Genomic DNA, 18,689 nt, shown 5'->3' on the forward strand with positions numbered 1-18,689 from the left:
CCTTCCTGTGGGGTGGCCCCTGCCTGCGGCTGCGTGGCATTCTGGCCAGCCCTCTACTGCGCATGGGCAGTTCTGCTCTCCCGCCCAGGGCATCTTACGGCTGCTGTGCTGGCTGAACTCAGGCAATCCTGACAAACGCCGCATAGCTAATGAGTTGCAGCTCTGCTTGGTGCTATTAAAAGGTAAGCCAATGACGTTGACACGTTTAGGTAGAAGAGATGGGTGGTGTCGGAGTGGAGGTTAAGAAAGAACGTGTGTGGGGGGGGGGATAAGGAAGGTGGTGTGGATTTAATTCCCAGGCCAAGACACATCCCTGGGATCTTGGCGACGTCTTGCATTTGCCTCATTTCAAGCACCAGTCAAGTCCATTTCTAACCGAGAAGCATGAATGACAAACCATGTAGCCAGAACTAACAAGTAAAAAAACACCAAACCAACCACAAGACAAACAATTTGAGCGTTGTTCTGAGAGGCTGTCGAAAACAAAATGAGCATGGAAATCTTTCACGTAAAAATGATAGAGAAGTTCAAGTGACTGGAACGGCTGTCGGTAAGATCAAGGCAAAGGACAAGATGCAAATACACACGCACCAACAGTATTGCACCCAGCAAACGGCACACGGGTGCTACACATACACACGTCTCACCGGGCTGTTTGACGTGGGGAAGTTTTGGTGAAACTTCAGAGAAGGCAGCTGCAGCGTCTCTGCCCTTCACAAGGGTAAATAAGCGTTTTGTTAAGTGGTAATGAAAACAGTATAAAGAGATCACTGGTGGACCCTCCCCCCCCCCCCCCCCGCCTCCTATTCAAGGAACCAACCGTTCCTCAGAAGCAGCTTCTAGCGATCCTCCCTCCTCTGGTGCAGAAGCAGGCGTCTCCTCCACACCACGGCCGTGCAGCTCTGCTGCTCTCTCTGTCGGGGCCCTCTGTAGAAGTGATAACGCACCACCGGGTCCTGGACGCAACTGAGAATATACTTAGAAGCTAGAATAAATGAGACTCAATAAAACCAGTTGGCCTGGCACACATGTCCGAAGCTCCTAGGAACCCCATTACAAAACTGTAAGAGACACCCCAGGTGCAGTGGGGCTGTCTGAATTCTAGTTCTCTGATATTGCATTCCATGTTATTGAAGTTCCATAAAAGAGTTTTAACAGGTCCTCGAGTAATATTTGTTCAGCATCGGTTTTCCCCCTCCTTTCTTAATAATGTTGATAAGGCCAGACCAATCCTGGCTGATGTTCAAAGAATCCACATTATCTGAGAACCTACTTTTGTAGTAATCATTTTGCTTAAAGCTGCAGCTTCCAAGAGTCTATCAGTAACACTGGGTGAGGTTTTCACGTGGATGATTAGCAAGTTGGAGTTAGAAAAACTATGTATTCTAGGATGGAAAAGTCAGAAACATGATTTGGGAGAGGACTCCAGAGCTGAATTGTTGTATATGCCTGATAACTTCTTTCAAGTGCCCGAACATTTGACCTTTACTAAAGGGAACCAGTGCTCTCCTTAACATGGCAGAAAGCAGCATGTGATAAACACCAGTAACCACATATTTGGGACGTTTCACCCTCCTCTTCATGTGCTTATTTGAAAAAACAATAAAATATGCACCATGTCAAACTTTATCAGAAACTCAAGAAACAGAGATGCCATCAAATGGAAAAGTCATTTAATTCAAAAATCATACTTCCACTCATTTCAGGGGATTGTCATGGAAACCAACCAAATTTTCAGAGGCCACATCACAGAAATTGTATTGTCATTACATATCTGTTTAGTGACATGGAAACACAAGTTTTTAAAAGCCTTTACATGGCAAAACTGGTTTACTAATAACAGGAATAAAGTTCTATTCTAGGCACCGAGTACATTTTACTTACAGAATTGGATTCTACACACCAGTCAATATTCAATACTGAACTGAAGTTTAAACAGTGCATTATTTATGGTTTTGAAAATTCATTAAAGTGCCATTTTATAAGTACTTTATTGGCATTATTATATCTCACAGCACTTTACAGTATACTCAAAGGTAGCCTAACCTATGAATTAAACATGCAAATATTTGCTTCTCTGAAACATGGACACAATGTGTTTAGAGTGCTTTTATTTGAACACTATGTCTAGTACAAGCTACTAAACGTTTATGAGTTTTTCTTTTTCAACACGAGTTTTAATAAACTAACAAGGAACATAGCTGTAGATAGCAACTGTTTGATAAATATGAAGAAGGTTGTAAAGTGGCACTTAATTTATATTTGATCATTGAAAAATCAACTGAAAGTTTCTCTTGTTTCTCAAATTCTCAACCTTTAAATCTTGAATGCTGTGATGGTTCAAGTTGCCAGCTCATATGGGTCTCTACAAAGAGTCTGAATCTGTAATATGCCAATATGCATGGTATAGATATGTATACAAACACCCACACTCACGCACATGCGTTAGAAGGATCGGATGAACCTCTCATCACAGAGAGGTTGTGTGCCAAAGTTGACCTTGGCATCCAAATATCCAAGGAAGCTGCTTGTTGGGGTATGTTTGATTTGGTAGAAATGATGGCTGCCGAATGGTGCTGAATGTCTGTTTCTTTTGAGAATTCCACTTCTTGATGATCAATTATGCTCCCACTGACTAAAGAGACTCTTGCCATCAAGGCCATTGCTACCTTGTACAAGCCTTTGCTACCCAAAGCACTGCACTGAAAGATGAACTCATCTTCTAGTGTAAAACATCTATCGAAATATTAATTGCTGGAGTCTGGGGCAATAATGCAACAATGATGGGGAAAAAGCAGTGACGGGAATCAAACCTGTGAATGCCAGACAGGTGTTTCAGCTTGGACTGGTCACTGCATGTTCTCCCGAGCACTGCTGGGTACAGCCTAGGTGACCCCCAGCACTGCTCTGGAGCCCCCTCCCACAAATATTAGTTGTCAACTTTTTCTTCTGTGATGTTTTCCCTCTAAAAAATTGTACTTATCCCACTTGAAAATCAAAAGTACTTCAGCAAGTTTCACCCTTCTCTTTGTTCCTAGCGTTACTTCATATCCCAAACCTTTTCTTCCAAGGAAAAAAATGCCTTTTCCCTAAAAGATCAAATTTCAGCAAGGCTGCCTCTGGACTCTAGATTTTTCTGTATGCCTCTCTACTTTGGGAAATTCTTTAGCTAGACAAGTACTGTAGGCGGTAAAGGTGGAGCAGGGGGAGTTAATTATTCCTTGCTGGAGTCTTGTCTCAGGCATGCTGTAGGATTGTGCAAAGTTCAATCTGCTGCTGTTGTCATTTTGATGCTACAATTGCAGAGAAGTGGTTCAGCGCTGGCAGATCAGAGTGGCTGCCAAATACATTTGAGCATGACAAGATAAATTTTTAAGACGCCAGCATGGGGTGTGATCGAGGACACCCAGTTGACTTAAAAGAGATACGGAGCACAGCTGTCTAGGTAATTGATTATACTCAAGTTTGCCAGAGATGATAGATAACTCCCTAGATAGAAAGCCTTGGGACATTCCAAGTCAGGTAGACAAGAGGCTCTTTGGTTTCTTCAATGCTAGTTATGTACTTGGGTAAGATGGTTGTTCATAAACAAAACAAAACAAAAAAACAACAGTATTTGGGCAAATTATGGGTGCCATGTTGGTGCCTGTTGGCCCTGAATTCCTGTGGTTTTCTGGGGAATTGAGACTTAATTTTGGAAATGTAAGTCGAAAGATACCAGCAGTCATGAATAGGAGGCAAGGTTATTGTGAGTCAATTATTTCTGTCTTCCAATCCCTCTATAATGGTTGCTTTCAGAGTCTATGAGTCAAGAGTTTTTGATGTGTCTAGAACTGCTGATTTTTGGGAGACACAAATTCCAGATCCGTAGAAGGATTTCCCCTTGAGCCACAGGTATGGTACACGTGAAGTGTGAGCCACAGGTATGGTATCCATGAAGTGTGAAGTCTTGCCAAGAAGTGAGCTCGGCGCCAGCCGTGCTCCTGTTTGTCTGCCAATATCTGGCTGTTCATTTTCTCTTTCATTTGTCCCTCTGTCCGGAAAAACACTTGACAAGAAGAGATGAACTGAAATTATGCTGAACAAAGAGAGGTTTGTCTGATAGAAGAAAATATACATTGACCACAGAAATACTGAACCATTCGGTTAAAAAATGTCTCCAATTTTAGAATACCAAAGAGGACTATGCTGAAAAGCATATACCCCTTATATGCTTTTCTCTAAAGTCTGAAAAGAGTATCAGCAGCATTAAGCAAATAAGGAATTTATGCGCCTGGACCGAGGAATATATAAAACCAGTTATATTCTCATGGCATAGCATTCATTAGCTACTGAGTTCTGTGAGAACATGAAGGAACGAGACTGACCTTAACATCCCCCAAAGAATCAGGCTATGATTGTCTAATGGACTCCAGGGCCTTCCAAAAGAAACACTGTTCCAGGGAATCCCAGGTATCCTGGTCAACCACCCTTTGTTCTTCACAGCCAGTTTATGCCCCAAATCTGTGCCCAAGTTCCCTCTTCAAGGAGAGAGTTGGTGGCATAGACACCGGATTGGGTAAATTTTATTTTTAGTCTTTAAGTTCCTTCCTATTTGTTGGCTCAAGTTCTGAACAGTTGCTCTAGTTCTGCAGCTTACAGGGAGGAGGTGAGCCTGGTTGAGGAGAGGGAAGCAGAGCCATCTGTCACCGGCCCAGCATGGTCCAGAGAAGCTGGGAAGGGCGCGACCTAAAAATTCCCACTGGCAGCAGCTCCGGTTCCCTCAAGGCAGGGCCAACGGAGAGAGGACACACTTCCAGGTGGCGGGGCTGGAGCCAAATGTCGACAGGTGTGCTTCGGGGAGGACTCCTGGAGCCAGGGCTGCGCCACCTTCTGTGCCTCTGAGAGGCTCCACCGAAGGTTCCCACGGGGCAAGGGGGTGAGTTGAAATGTCAAATATGTTACAAGCATCACGACGAACTTTTCCCCATTAGGACACCAGTGGATTGTGAGCATGCCCCCTCCCCGCCATTTTTCCCAGGCCCCTCTGAATAGGTCCCTAAGATATTCACAGTCGGGGCAGGGAGGGGTTAGATGTAGCCTATGCAGGTAGTCCCCCACCTTTTTTTTGGTTTTCAATGATTGCTGTCTTGAGTCTTCCTTACTCAGATTCACTCTTAATTCTTGTTCCCTAATTTAGACTAGAGTCTGGCTGTCTCCTGGACAAGTTCTTTCACTACAAAAGCTTTATCATTTTGAATTGATAAAATTGCATTACAATGACAATATCTATTAAGTTTAAACCACAGAATCTCGACTACTATAAAAATAATTAAAATAAAAAATAAAACCCTAAAGTTCTATCAAACAATTTCCACCCCTCTTTTTTTTTTTTTGGTTTGTACTGTGAGGAAGACTTACAGAAAATCTGAGATGAACGAACATGTTTTAGGGTAAAGGGAAGCAGCAGATCAAGAACTACAGCTCTTAAAAAGTTAATTTTTCTTAGATACACACAAAACTCACAAACTAGCTTGGCCTCACTTATAAGGTCTTTGAAGATGTATACAAGAGTCTGATGTAAGGAGCAAACAATTGTCTCATCTCCTCCATCCTGATGTCTTGGGGTACCAAGAAATACACCTGAGAAGAAAAACAAAAACAACAAAAAACTAACCCCTGCCCCCACCTATTTAAATCCTGAGCTTTGTCTTGCCACTGAGATCTTCAAAAATAATAACCACTAGCTGAAGATGTTCTTTTCATCTCTATCCAAAGTCCAAGAAATGCTCAGAAACACATCGGAATTAAGAAGGCTGAACATCCAGGATAGGCCAAGCCTACAAGAGCCAGCAGAATGTACAGAAAAATCTTCCCCTTCTTCAAGGCCACCGAGTCTTGACCTTGACCTTCTTTGACCTTGCCTCCCCTCTCTCCCTCATCCTCCTTGTTCAGCAATCCAAGCGTAAATGTGTGGAATATCAAATATAAAACTTTGCCATATAGTATTTCAAATCACTCTATTTACAAGTTTATCTTAAAAAAAAAGTAGAAGTACAGTAATTCAACACAATTCAAGTTTTCCTTTTCTTCCTTCAAGTTCCATACAGGGGAATTCCAGAAGCAGGAAACACTCTCTGGAGTAACCTGGTCATCCTAAGAGGCTCCTGGGGAGTCTGTGTCCGTGAGCTTGCGGGGTGTCAGCCCAGAGGCACTCTTGCACAGAGAAGCGAACGTGAGAAGACACCGGGCTTCCTTTCTTTGCAGGCGGAGTGAACTGGAAATGTCCAGGCGGAACTTCCCGACCCGAGTTGGTCTTCCACCAGGGCCAGTCCCTTTCAGACTAGGAAATTCTCTTTCTGGAAGGCAGCCACCCCATGCCTTACAGCCCCCTCCCCCCACCTATGGGTGCCCTCACGAATCATCCTAGCTGACATTAGTCTCATTCTTCAAAAGCCTGAGAAACAATTCCCTTTTTGGAGTGGCAGTGAATCTTTTCAACTATTGGCTATTATATAGGGCTAGCCCAGGAATGCTCCCTGAAAATCACCCGCTAAATAATGCTCAGCAGCCCAGAGCACTGTGAAGGGGCTGGGGGTGGGACATTCAGTGAGGGGTCGGGGAAGTGCGGGGCAAGGGGAGAGACAGGTCAGTGGAGGAGCCCTGAAAGAATGAAGAAAGGAATGGGCCCATCCTGGGAATAGTGCAATGCCCTCCAGGAAGGAGAAATGGTTAAGCTTCTGAAGCAACTTAATTTCAAGAGGTTACTAGAGTTTGCTCCAAACTGATGCGACTGATGTTCACCAGAGAAGGAGGAAAGGCAGCCATTGTGTCTGCCTCAAGAAGCCTACTCAACTTTGATCTTCTGCGTTGGGTGGTTAGAAGACCATTTGAGAAACTACCACAAAAGGAGGAGAGGGAAAAAAATTATCATGCAAAGAGAGTATGTTATTTTTTGGTTTGGTTTTAGAGTAGGCTGGGTTGTCATGGTTACTGGGTGATGCAGCGCTTCGTGGCAGAGAAGTTCCTAGCTTGGGAGTGGGGCGTGTAGGGGCGTGTAGCGGGTGTGTGTGTGTGTGTGTGTGTGTGTGTGTGTGTTCCCTTGCATGAGAGCACTGGACTGAATCTTGCTGATTCTGGGCCAATGGCTGCTACAGAGATGGTGAGAGATTGGGTCTCATGTAAACGGTGCCATAACCCCTCTCCGCTCTGCATGCAAACATCCAGACCCACTTCCTGTGGTGCTGTGGGTCTCAAGTATTGGGGGGGGGCGGCGGGTGGGCACATATCTACTGTAAACAAGAGGGGTACACCCAGCCTGAGCTCTGAGCTGCTGCCCATCCCTGTCTGACCCCCTCATACACTGCGCAGACTTGGGTCTTGGGGCCTACCCACATCTTAACTTTCTCTTGCAGAAGGTTGGGGGTTTGGGATGACTGTTGAAACAAAAGGAGTGTTTCCAGTTCAGGTGCTCACTGAGAAGAACAAAGCTGCCAGCCTTCCTCTCAGTTATCAAAAACTGGATGGCCTCCCGTTGATTGATTTGCTTCTGTTTCAGGCAGTATGAGTTGAGGCTGAGATGATCACAGGACCGGGTGACACTGGCGTTCACAGAAACAATTGTGTTGACAGGTAGCAGCAGAGTCAGTCACTGTCCATTCCTCAGTGTCACAGAGAAATGGCCTCCAACAGTGGAATCAGCAGTTGTCATGGATACCACGGACCGCTCAGCAGTTGCGTTGGGGCCCAGGGTTAGAGGAACTCCACATAGTTCTCAGGGATGAGACCAGTCTTTCCGTTCAGAGTTCCCTCCAACCAGCCAGGCTCCTGTGACGGGTGAACTGCATAGAAAGGAGAGACAGAGGGGAAGGACATATGAGATAAAAGGTTACAATGAGGATGGGAGGTGGGGGGGTGTGTGTGTGACAGTTGTTGTGGTGGAGGTTGTACACATGTATGCGGAGGAATTTTGGGTGGTTTAAGTGCCATTGTTCATTGAATCACATAATTCTAGGACTTGTTTGAACTAGAGATTCTGACCCTTTGTGGGACATGCATATAATACCTGCTGCAGATATGTTTTTCACAATATATATATATTCAAAATATATTCTTCACAATAAAAAGGGAAGTAATCACAGGCTTTCGACAGTTTACAGTTACAGGCATTTTATTTATTTATTCATTCATTCATTCATTTATTTATTTACTTTAGGGCAGGAGGATCGCTCTACAGGCATTTTTCTGTCCTTCCAAAGCTCCTGGCTTAAACTCTAAAATGAGAACGAGAGACTCTGATTTCGTGTGTTAAAGGTCCCGGACACGGTGCTCTAGCAGAGACCATCCACGTGTCTACTCAGTGCTGACTCTGTACCCCACGGAGTCCACGGAGCACAGCTAAGAGCTTGTCTTCAGACATATCTAGCTCCTAATCAAGCATCTTACTTTCCTTCAAATTCTAACCTCTGTTACTCACTTCCTTGGAAATTCCCTCTGCACATATATGTCATACATATGCACATGCCATTAAAGGCATTTTACAGCATTATCTATTTCTGTTCCTTTCTTAGTTTTGTTTTCTACTCTATTAATTCTTACTCCCTCTTAGGTATAGTTGAAAGATGCCCTTTTCTTAAAAAAAAAAACCAAACTGTCCCTTTGACTTTTCAATATTCAAAAAATATTTTTGAATTTTTCAATATACTAAAGCCATTTCCTTTTCTTTGTCACCTCAATGGAAACTCATTGCTGTAACATTGTAAGCACTGTATAAAATCTAGTGCATCTGCAAAGTAGGCAAGAAGAGGTTAAAAAGAGAGATGAACCCTGGAGCTGGGAGATTGGGAGCTATTCAAGTTTGTTAATGGGAAACTAACAAATCACTTCTGGGTGAGGGAGGCCATTTGTTCTTACTGTACGAGGGAAACTCCAATTTTCTGAAACCGCTTGAGAGAATGAATTTTCCCGATTCATTTCCTAGGCTTATTTAGGTGACTTCCTGTGCCTCTTTTAGAAAAGCATTTCCTCCTCCAACATTACTACACAACTCTAGTTTCAGTTTGTAGCGAGAGAGGCCAGAATAGAAACAAGCTAAAGGAAGCACATGGGGATGTGCAGAGGTGCTCTGCCACACGGCGGGGCTTACAGCACTCCTGCTCAGCCACATCCAGATCCCGAATGCACGTTTAGGAAAGGACAAGATCCAACTTCTACTAATCGCCACCAAAATGTCTGCGTACTTTCATATGATTAATTTAGGAATACATCCAAAGCTGTCAGGTTCTTTGGATTTGGGACCCCCCCACAAAAAGCCTGGGTGTAAAGTATGATGAATGCATATTTAAAAGATCCCTGGCCTTTCCGGTTACCGAGACCTCCCATCCTGGCTGTAAAATATTAGCCTTCAAAGAATCCTGCCTTCTGCCCACGCTCCTAGCTAAAGCTGTCAGGATCATTTCAGTTTCTGCACTTAAGGTGGATAGAAACAAATGAGTTTCCTCCTTCGTGGGCCCTTGTGAGAGTTCAAAGATTCAAAGAAAGTCATGGAGAGGGCCTGGAACAACAGTACCGTGGGTAGAGCGTTTGGCTTGCACACAGCTGACCTGGGTTCTATCTCTGGCATCCCACTGGGTCCCCTGAGCACTACTAGGCTCAGTCCATGAGCGCAGAGCCAGGAGTTAAGCTCTGAGCACCACTGGGTGTGGGCCACCCCCAAACAAAACAAGATAATAATTAACAAACAAAAAGTCGTGGAGAAAGCACTCAGTGGAGCCTGGACACAGTGATGACTCAGCACAGGGTAGTCAGCTTGGGGACCCCTGTGTCACCTGATCAGTCAATAGGACTTTTCCTTGGTCAAAGCTGAGTCAGGGTCTGGCTTCAACATCCACCTAATCTTCTGGAAACCTTAGATGTTCAGGATCCAAACCAAATACACCCAATCACTCCCCCAAACAAAAGACCTAAGAAGGCTAAATCAATCAACCAAGCACCAGCTGACCTTGCACCCATCCACCAAAACAAACCAACAACAAAATCCTGCCCACTTTACCACCTTCACAGCCGTGATTCCTCTGGGCACACTGAGTTCATCTCTTGTACATACTCCACCTTTTCAGCCAGCCATCCAAACACGGATCAGGTGCTGAGGTAGTAATGCACAGGGCGGTAGAGAGGCATGTGCAGATGGAGGGAACCAGAGGCAACAGGAAAGGCCCTCCAGAAACGAGAACAAGAGAGTGAGGTGCCACGGGAGATGGGTGGCACCAAGAGAGCCTTTGGGCCAGGCTGCTGACTCATGGGAGTTCTGGCACTAGGCTCCATGAAGGCGTGGTTCAGGGTCACGCATGCCAGAATCACCTGGATGCTTCGATTCCCGGGCCCTGTGGTACATCAACTAAAGTGGGACCTCGGCGAGGAGAACCTAGGGATCTGTTGGAGTTGTCCACAGAGAGTTAACTGTCATTATTTTGCTGTTACTAAATGCCTCTGTCATGAGGGAGGAAATAAGAATAAAAATGCAAATTCTCCTTAACCGAGGGAGGAGGAAGGCAGCACCAGATGCCCTCCTGCTTTGCTACCTTCTGTTTCCCTTTCTCAGATTTCAAGGCTCAAAGCCAGCTCTATAAATACCGTTATGGAATCCCATCTTCTTGCTCTACCCTTCCACCAGACTCCTGAAATTCCCTTGATACTTTTCACCTATGCCTCATATGTCCTATTAATGCTATGCAAATGTGTCGAGCTTTGTTTTCCTAACTACTTTTTTGGGTGCTGCACTTTGCTTGTATGATGTCACTCAACATTCTTTAGTTAACTCTTCTGTGCCTGGAGAAAATGAGTTAAGCCCGACAGTGGTGATGGGGAAACAGCAGGAGTCCAGAGCCTTAGGCAGACATGGATGGATTGGATCTTCAAGATCTTTGCATCTATCTAGGTCTTCCATCTCTCCTATGATAAAAACATTAAGGTTCAGAGGGATAAATTAATGTGTGCATGGACACATGGCAGAATCAGAATATCAGTGCAGTTTGTTTTGACTCAGAGTTCTTTTCTCCATAGGTCTATTACAGAGAAAGGATCCCCGAGGAAAACAATGATGATGCATACATCGGACACAGACTAAGCAGGGGGCCTTCTTGCTAAGGGTGCAGGTCACCTCATTTTCATCAAAAGGACTACGGAGCTGGCTCTACAATTATGCTCACTTTAGTGATAAGCAGCCAAGGATCAGAGGGGTGAAGCATCTCGTGCCAAGTCACACAGCTGGCTGATATGAATCAAGGGCATGTGATATAGGGCCTGTGGTTTGCTTTTGAGTACTTGGCGTTCTGGACAGTGCGGATGCTCGTAAGCGCTCACTGGAATGAATCGCTCCAACGTCCAACTTTCTGAATCTAACCTGTGTCTGACATGATGTGTCACACAAGGTACCGCAGGGTGCTGCGCGGGCAGCTCTCTAGCCCGGCAGGCATACCATAAGCATGAGCTGTGGCTGCAGATCTGGACGTGCTTCCTGCCAGCCACTTTCTCTCAGCTCCATGCATGCGTGTATCACACATTCCTGCATACGCTCTGCTACTTTTGCTCACTGCAGACAAGGAGCATGTGTGTCCTTAAGACCTTTACTTCCTTGCTGTCTCTTAGGGAAAAGACACCACCTGGGAGGAGTGCTGACTACTGTGTGGCTGAGTACATTGACTCAGTGAACATTTACTAAGCACCTGCCACATGCCAGATTCTGGGTTAAGTTCTTGCGCAGAGTACAGAAAAAAATGTCTGATCTTGGTAAGAGGTGACCGACCTTAGGCATATAGTTTTAGGGAGTGATGAAGGAAGAGAAAAAGGACGGCTAGGATGGAGGGAGCCAGCCAGCCAGAGGAACTGCAAGCACAAAGGTCCTCAGCTGAGAACACTTTGTATGATTTTTTAACAGTGGGATGTAAATTTTTCTAAAGTGCCGGACTATAAAGGTGTCTCGAGTCAACCCTGCCATTGTTGGGCTACAAATAATATGTAAACAAAAAAAGTGTGACTGTGGTCTACAGATTCAAGGGCACGGTGCAGCCTGTGAGAGAGACCAGAGTTGCCTGCTCCCCATGACAGCACGTGGGCCCCGCAGGACTCAGTGGCAGAGCAGCGTGCCGGGGCGAGGAGGCAGAGAGGGCAGGGGCTGGCCAGAGTGTTCTCATCAGTTATTCTTCTGTTTTGGTTTTGGGGCTACACTCGGCAGTACTCAGGGCTGAGTCCTGGCTCTGTGTTGGGGCTCACTCCTGGTAGGGTTTGGGGGGGCCCCATGTGGTGCTGGGGATGGAACCCAGGTCGGCTGTGTGCACGGCAAGTGCCCCACCCGCTGCACTATCTCCCAGCACCACTCTCATAGGTAATTCTAAGAGAACAAATTCCAGATATTGGGAGCAAGAAGATAATGATGTGATTCCCAACTCCGCATCCCGCAAAGAGCATTCAGCTGCTCTCTAGAGAGTGGGCTACGGAGGAGGCAAGAGAGAAATAAGGCAGCGGGCAGAAAGACCCAGGTGAAAGGCGGAGACAGCAGGAAACAGCATCAGGGAGGCTAAGCGATTCCTAGGAGGAATCCCTCAAAACCTGCTGGCCTCCCATCGAGGTTATCCACTGCAGAGGAAATCCAGAGCCCCCCACACTCTTTTCAAACCCCATACCCAGGCGACAGCAAGACCAGCCCACCTCCAATCTTTGATCAAAGTATCCTAAGAATCCAATTTTAGTGAGTGCATCTAAATTTTCTAGGTATCACTAATCACGTCGCGTCAAGATGACTAATGTTCCTGAGAACATGCACCATCTCTCTTTCCAGTTACTGGCGGAGGTGCTCTTACTGAAGTGAAGTTTCCCAGGAGCTAGGGAGGAGCTGACACTGGATTCTTTCTGAGTATTACACACCCGTGCCCTGCTGCTCAAAGTCCGAAAGCTGACTGGGCAGCCCTCTGGAGTCACAGCACAAGGCCCTGGAATCCTGAGGCTTAGGGATTAATAACCAGGGAGCAACAAACCTTCCCTCAACGTGCCCCTCCCTCGCCTCCTCCTTATCCATTCTTCTTGATACCAAAAGAGCACACACACACACACACACACACACACACACACACACATTCTTTTTTTTTTTTTTTTTTTTTGCCTTTTAGGTCACACTTGGCGATGCACAGGGGTCACTCCTGGCTCTGCACTCAGAAATTATCCCTGGCCCTGGCGGTGCTCAGGGGACCATATGGAATGCTGGGAATCAACTCAGGTCAGCCGCGTGCGAGGCAAACACCCTACCCACTGTGCTATCACTGCAGCCCCAGACACATTCTTTTTTTTTTTTTTTTTTGCATTTTGGGTCACACCTGGCGATGCACAGGGGTTACTCCTGGCTCTGCACTCAGGAATCACTCCTGGCTCAGGGGACCATATGGGATGCTGGGAATTGAACCCGGGTCGGCCGCGTGCAAGGCAAAGGCTCTACCCGCTGTGCTATTGCTCCAGCCCCTGAGACACACATTCTTAACCTGTCATTAGCAACTTTCTTCTGATTGATCTGATGACTTAAATAGTAAAAGAGTATTCTACTTAAGTAGCCCTGATCCCACACCTCCAGCAGGAAACTCGAAAGAGAGCAGTAAACCCAAAACTGATTGTACTATTATAGAATAGAAATAGAGTCTCCCTGACCAACACATTAAAAAGGTTTTTTTGTTTGTTTATTTGTTTTCTCCTTTAACGCCTCATTTCTTTGATGGAAATAGAGGGAGGAAGAGATTTTACTTTTAAAGATGAACATCCTAAAACGTTATCCAGAATGCAATCTGAAAAGTGGACGAATGTTTTTGTCCAATTCTTCTTCAGTGGACGTGGAGGGATGTTTTCTTTGGGGCTGAAGATGACCTTTTGCTCTTAGGGAGCCTGAGGGTCATGGGCACTGCTGGTTAAAACAAAACTAGTGGCAATGAACTCTGTCATGACTCCCGGAGGCTGAGGGAGACTGACTTGTCACACCAAACCTCTGATCATTACAGGATTCAGGGAGGTCACCAAGTCACAGGGCGGGGAAAACTCATAGAACCTGCTGGGAAGGAGAGAAGGAGAAGTAAAATACCATCAATCCCCTAAGACTCTCTGCGAGCACTGAAACCAAAGTGTGCGCAGGCGCTGTAGTCAAGCAGACAACCCCTTAGCCTCTCCCTCCCCCTCCCGGCCCCAGGATCATAACAGCCACAGAAAGAAAAGGGAAGGGAGAAAAACAAAACTGAAAAATAAAATCAGTTAAGAAACTCTTTTTTTTTTTCTTTTTTGGTTGGCTACTAGAGCTACTTCAATAAAGAAAGTCTTAAAAATGGAGACAGCAGGACCGTTAAATCGAACAACTCTCTGTGACACAGTTTGGTGGCTCCTCACACGGTTAACTGGAGTTACTGAATGATGAGGCGATCTCACTCCTGGGGACGCTGCCAAGAGCCTTGCTCCCTGCCACGTGAGTGGCACTGTAACAGCTGAAAAGTGGAAAGATTCAAAATGTCCCTTTATTGATGAATGGATGAATAAAGTGTGATCTATTTGCACGAGGGGAACATATTCAGTCATTAAAAACAGGAATGAAGCTCTGAGACATGATGCAGCGCAATTGAGAAGTTATGCTAAGTAACAAGTTTCAAAGATCACTGTACAAATTCCATTTATATGAACTCTCCAAAGCCGGCACACTGACTGAGCCAGAAAGCAGATAGAGGTGACCTAGAGATAGGGCAGAGCTGGGGCCTTACAAGGTACATGCCTGTGAGAGGGACTCAGGGCTTCTTTGGAGGTGAGAAAAATATTCTGGAATTAGAGAACTGTGGAGCACAGCGGTTGGGCTTTCACCTTTCATGCGGCCGACCCGAGTTCGATTCCTCCGCCCCTCTCGGAGAGCCCGGCAAGCTACTGAGAGTATGGAGCCCGCACGGCAGAGCCTGGCAAGCTACCCGTGCATATTGGATATGCCAAAAACAGTAACAATAAGTCTCTCAAAGAGAGATGTTACTGGTGCCCGCTCGAACAAATCGATGAGCAACGGGATAAGAGTGACAGTGACAGAGAGCTGTGACAGTTGCAAAACTGAATATGTGAACCCCCCACAGGTGTACATTTTAAATGGGCAATGTGTACTGTATGTATGTACAGTACAGACAACCAGGACAATTCTTTATTTTTTCTGTGGCTTTTTTGGGGTCACACTTGGTGATGCTTAGGGTTTACAACAGTTCTGTACTCAGGAATAACTCCTGACAGTGCTCAGGGGATCACGTGGGATGCTGGAGATTGAACCCAGGTTGGCCACATGCAAGGTAAGCACTCTAACCCACTGTACTATTGCTCTGGCCTCTTTCCTCTCTCTCTCTCTCTCTCTCCCTCTTCCTCTCTCTCTCTCTCCCTCCCTCCCTCCCTCCCTCCCTCTCCCTCTCCCTCTCTCTCCCCACCCCTCTCTCTCGATTTCCCAATTGGCAAGAGGCTAGTAGCAATATAATCTGTTCAAATGAACAGATTCTAAGTGCTGCTTCAATCCCCGGCATCCCACGTGCAAGGCAAACGTCCTACCCGCTGTCCTATCGCTCCATCCTCCGTCCTATCGCTGTCCTATCGCTCCATTTTTAAATGGAAGAAGACTATCCACTGGAAAAGAAATCACAAATGACACACGCCTTCTTCTTTGGGGCACGAGATGGTCCCTGAGGACATCAATGCTACCACCGGGATGGGGGTCCTCTGTGCTGTCAGGATGAAGCACGCTGAAGGGTGCGGTCAGGAGCTGGGCCCGAGAGAAGAGGTTTGGCACGCAGAGTTCAGTGCTAATGCATGATCTCTCCAACCTCAAATGCTTCTTGGCAGAAGCTGCTGAAGCAGAACATCCCGAATCCTGTGCACATTTGTGTGTTGTGTCATGTTCTACAGGACCTTGGACTCCTGTCACTGGAACTATTCAGGGTGCCCAGAAATTCCTCATTCACGTCCTCCAGGGCAGTGTCCTAAAGGCTCCAAAGGTGGAAGTTTTGATTTGTAATGGAGAGAAAAGAAAGTTAATGGAGCAAAGCTTTAAGGCTACTGCATCAGGGTTTGGAGAGACAACACCAACAGGCCACAGGGAGGAACTGGCTGACCCTGTAGCCCACTCCAGGCCTCAGAATGTGCAGTGTCCACTGTGACCAAGTGCTCTGTGATCTCTTGCCCATTCAGCTACCTCGGCCCCATGAACATCTCTCCACACTGAAGGCAGGGGTGGGAGGTCGTATTCCGAGGAACCCACCTCTGCTCTGGTGTGGGTCTCCAGGCCCCTGGGAGTGAAGGGGCATCACCCAGTGCCAGTTAAGTGGGATCGGATCCAAAAGCTTAGCCCCAAAGGAGAACTTCATCTTGGGGAAGAGCTCAGAAATGTGGACTTTGCCCCAGAACCCTGATATTTCCCCTTGGCAGATGACAAGTTATGACACAGTATGACAGCTACTCAAGGAAGCGTAATTCTTCAGTTATTACTATTATCATCATCAACATCATCATTTATGTGTGTCTTTTGAGGAGGGTAACTCCTGTCCGTGCTCAGGACTTACTCCTGCCGCTGTGCTCTGAGATCACTCCTGGTGGGCCTCAAGGTGCCATATGGGATGCTGGGGACTGAACCAGGTTTGGCCCCTTGGAGGCAAGTGCCCTACCTGCTGTGCAAAGCTCCTAGTGCCAGCCTCTAGTGCCCAGTTCTACAGGCCAGTTTACTGAGCAGGCCTGCGAGCACTGAGCAGTGTGATTTGATCCCGGGGTATCCACATTCTGCTCCCCAACATTGAGGGGAGGACAAGCAGGGATTCACTGAGGCTTACTGCCACGGAACTTACCCAATTCCCTGCCATCTTAGAAAGTGGTGCCTCCCGAAGTGTGGACAGACCAAGAGGAAAGGGGCACAGGGTCTGACTCCTCCCTGTCCATCTAACCAGCGGGGGGATTTCTGTTCTCTGTTCCTTTGTCTCCTGACCTCCATCAAGCTTCCAGACCCTCAGAACTGCCCCATGGCACTGGGCTGAGTCCTCTGCAGGTAAAATCCCGTTTACTGTCCACAACAGGGCAATGCCGCTGCCCCTCAAGAAGAGCACTGGAACAGCATCTCTGGAAATGCTACCGCAGCTTCTTTGGGAAGAGACCCACATGCACACATGCATGTGCAGACACACACGCACACACTCCCCCAGGCTCCAATTTTACTGAGAACCTTTGAAGAGTCCAGTTACGTGGTCTCCTTTCCCACGGACGAGAGACTCACCGTTATCAAAGATTGTGCCTGCTGTGAATGAGAGCTCGGAGTCGTGTTCAGCTTTGCAGGCGTACAAGGCCTTAGCCTTCCGGAACGGGGTGCTGTGTGGAAACAGGAGCCTATTATGAACACGTCAAAATCCGCCGCAGCCCCCGATGTTTAACCCTCCCTCCTTCCCTCTCCCTACAAGCCACCCATCTTCTTTCTCGGGGGAAGAGCCCGAGGAGGCGGCCAGACGGCAGAACTCGAGGGAGACAAGCTGCACAGGCCGCGGGAGAAAATTGAAAACGATTCAGGAAAAAAGCCTTAAAAAACCAAAGAGACCTTGTGCCAGGTTGAAAACTTGACCTAGGCGTTCTAACAGCTGGACAGTGGGAGGGCAGGCCGGGACCCGTTTCGGGAGGGAGGTGGGGGCAGGAAAGAACTTCCAAGTTGTTGTAGAGAACACTTTCCCAAATGTCTGGTGAAAGTTGGTGAGGCGCAGTGGATCAAAAGGGAGAGAAGTTCTAGCACAGCCAGCTGGAGGACTGATACTTTCCCAGGCGTTTCTCATGGGGCTGGTGGAGCAGGATTCCGGAGCTGGAACTCCCTGCGCCCAGGGGTAGGGAAGGTGTGCATGTGAGCAGCTACACAGTGAGCACACGTGCGCACATGCGTGGGGGCAGCGGGAAGGGGGGGGGAAAGGGACGGGATGTGAGATGTATTTTCTCAGAGAGTACCCACCACCACTTGACACTGGGAGCTAATTCTTTTAAATAACAAAACAAGGTAGATATGTGGCTCCACCCAGCCTTGCCCATGCAAATATAAACATCAGTATATTGAAAAAGCTCTCTCAGTGATTATCATGTGCAACTCAAGGAAGTGCAGTGCGCATGAGCAGAAACTGTCCAGTCAAGCTCTCTTGGTAAAGGGTCAAACAGCATGAGGAGCCTTTGTCGGTGGCAGGGAGGTGTGGAAATTTGCCACAAGCAATCGCTTCCATCCTCCGAGGAGGCATACTTAGGGGCTTCAGGGCAGAATAAATAGAGGAATCGACCCCTAGGTCAGATAGTTATTCAAAGGATGTATATTACTTATTGTCCGTCACTCAGAGAGAGTTGCCAGGGTGAGTGTAAATCTATCAGGGCATACTGATTCCCAGTGAGGGATGGTCTGGTCAAAAGTAAATGCAAATTAGATCACAAAGGGTGGATATTCTGCCTCCTGCTCACTCATTGCTTTAGTTTCACCTTGGGCAAAAAGAGGCATGAAGGCACCAAAATCATGGACCAAACATCCAAAACTTCTCATCTTGCTTCCGTAAAATCTGGGTCCAGAGTCAATGGTTACCCAGAATTCATGTCAGGGGGTTCGTTTACTGTTTGCTCTCTATGATCTTTTAATAATCAAGAAATGGAGCGGCTGGAGTGATAGCACA

At 46.7% G+C, this 18,689-nt stretch overlaps 1 protein-coding gene across 4 annotated transcripts in view; it reads right to left on the reverse strand.

The window, feature by feature from the left end:
- Positions 1-1,656: 1,656 nt before the first annotated feature.
- Positions 1,657-18,689, reverse strand: part of ARHGAP26 (Rho GTPase activating protein 26) — a 486,560-nt gene continuing 469,527 nt past the window's right edge. For all 4 annotated transcript variants that reach the window (XM_055141710.1, XM_055141709.1, XM_055141708.1 and 1 more), the window contains 2 exons: positions 17,279-17,370; positions 1,657-7,820 (listed from right to left, as the gene is read on the reverse strand). In XM_055141710.1, the coding sequence (XP_054997685.1) occupies positions 7,732-7,820; positions 17,279-17,370 (181 nt within the window). In that variant the 3' untranslated portion in view covers positions 1,657-7,731. The remainder of the gene's footprint in view (positions 7,821-17,278; positions 17,371-18,689) is intronic.

The sequence above is a fragment of the Sorex araneus genome, chromosome 6 (genome assembly GCF_027595985.1).
Source record: "Sorex araneus isolate mSorAra2 chromosome 6, mSorAra2.pri, whole genome shotgun sequence".
Classification (NCBI taxonomy): domain Eukaryota; kingdom Metazoa; phylum Chordata; class Mammalia; order Eulipotyphla; family Soricidae; genus Sorex; species Sorex araneus.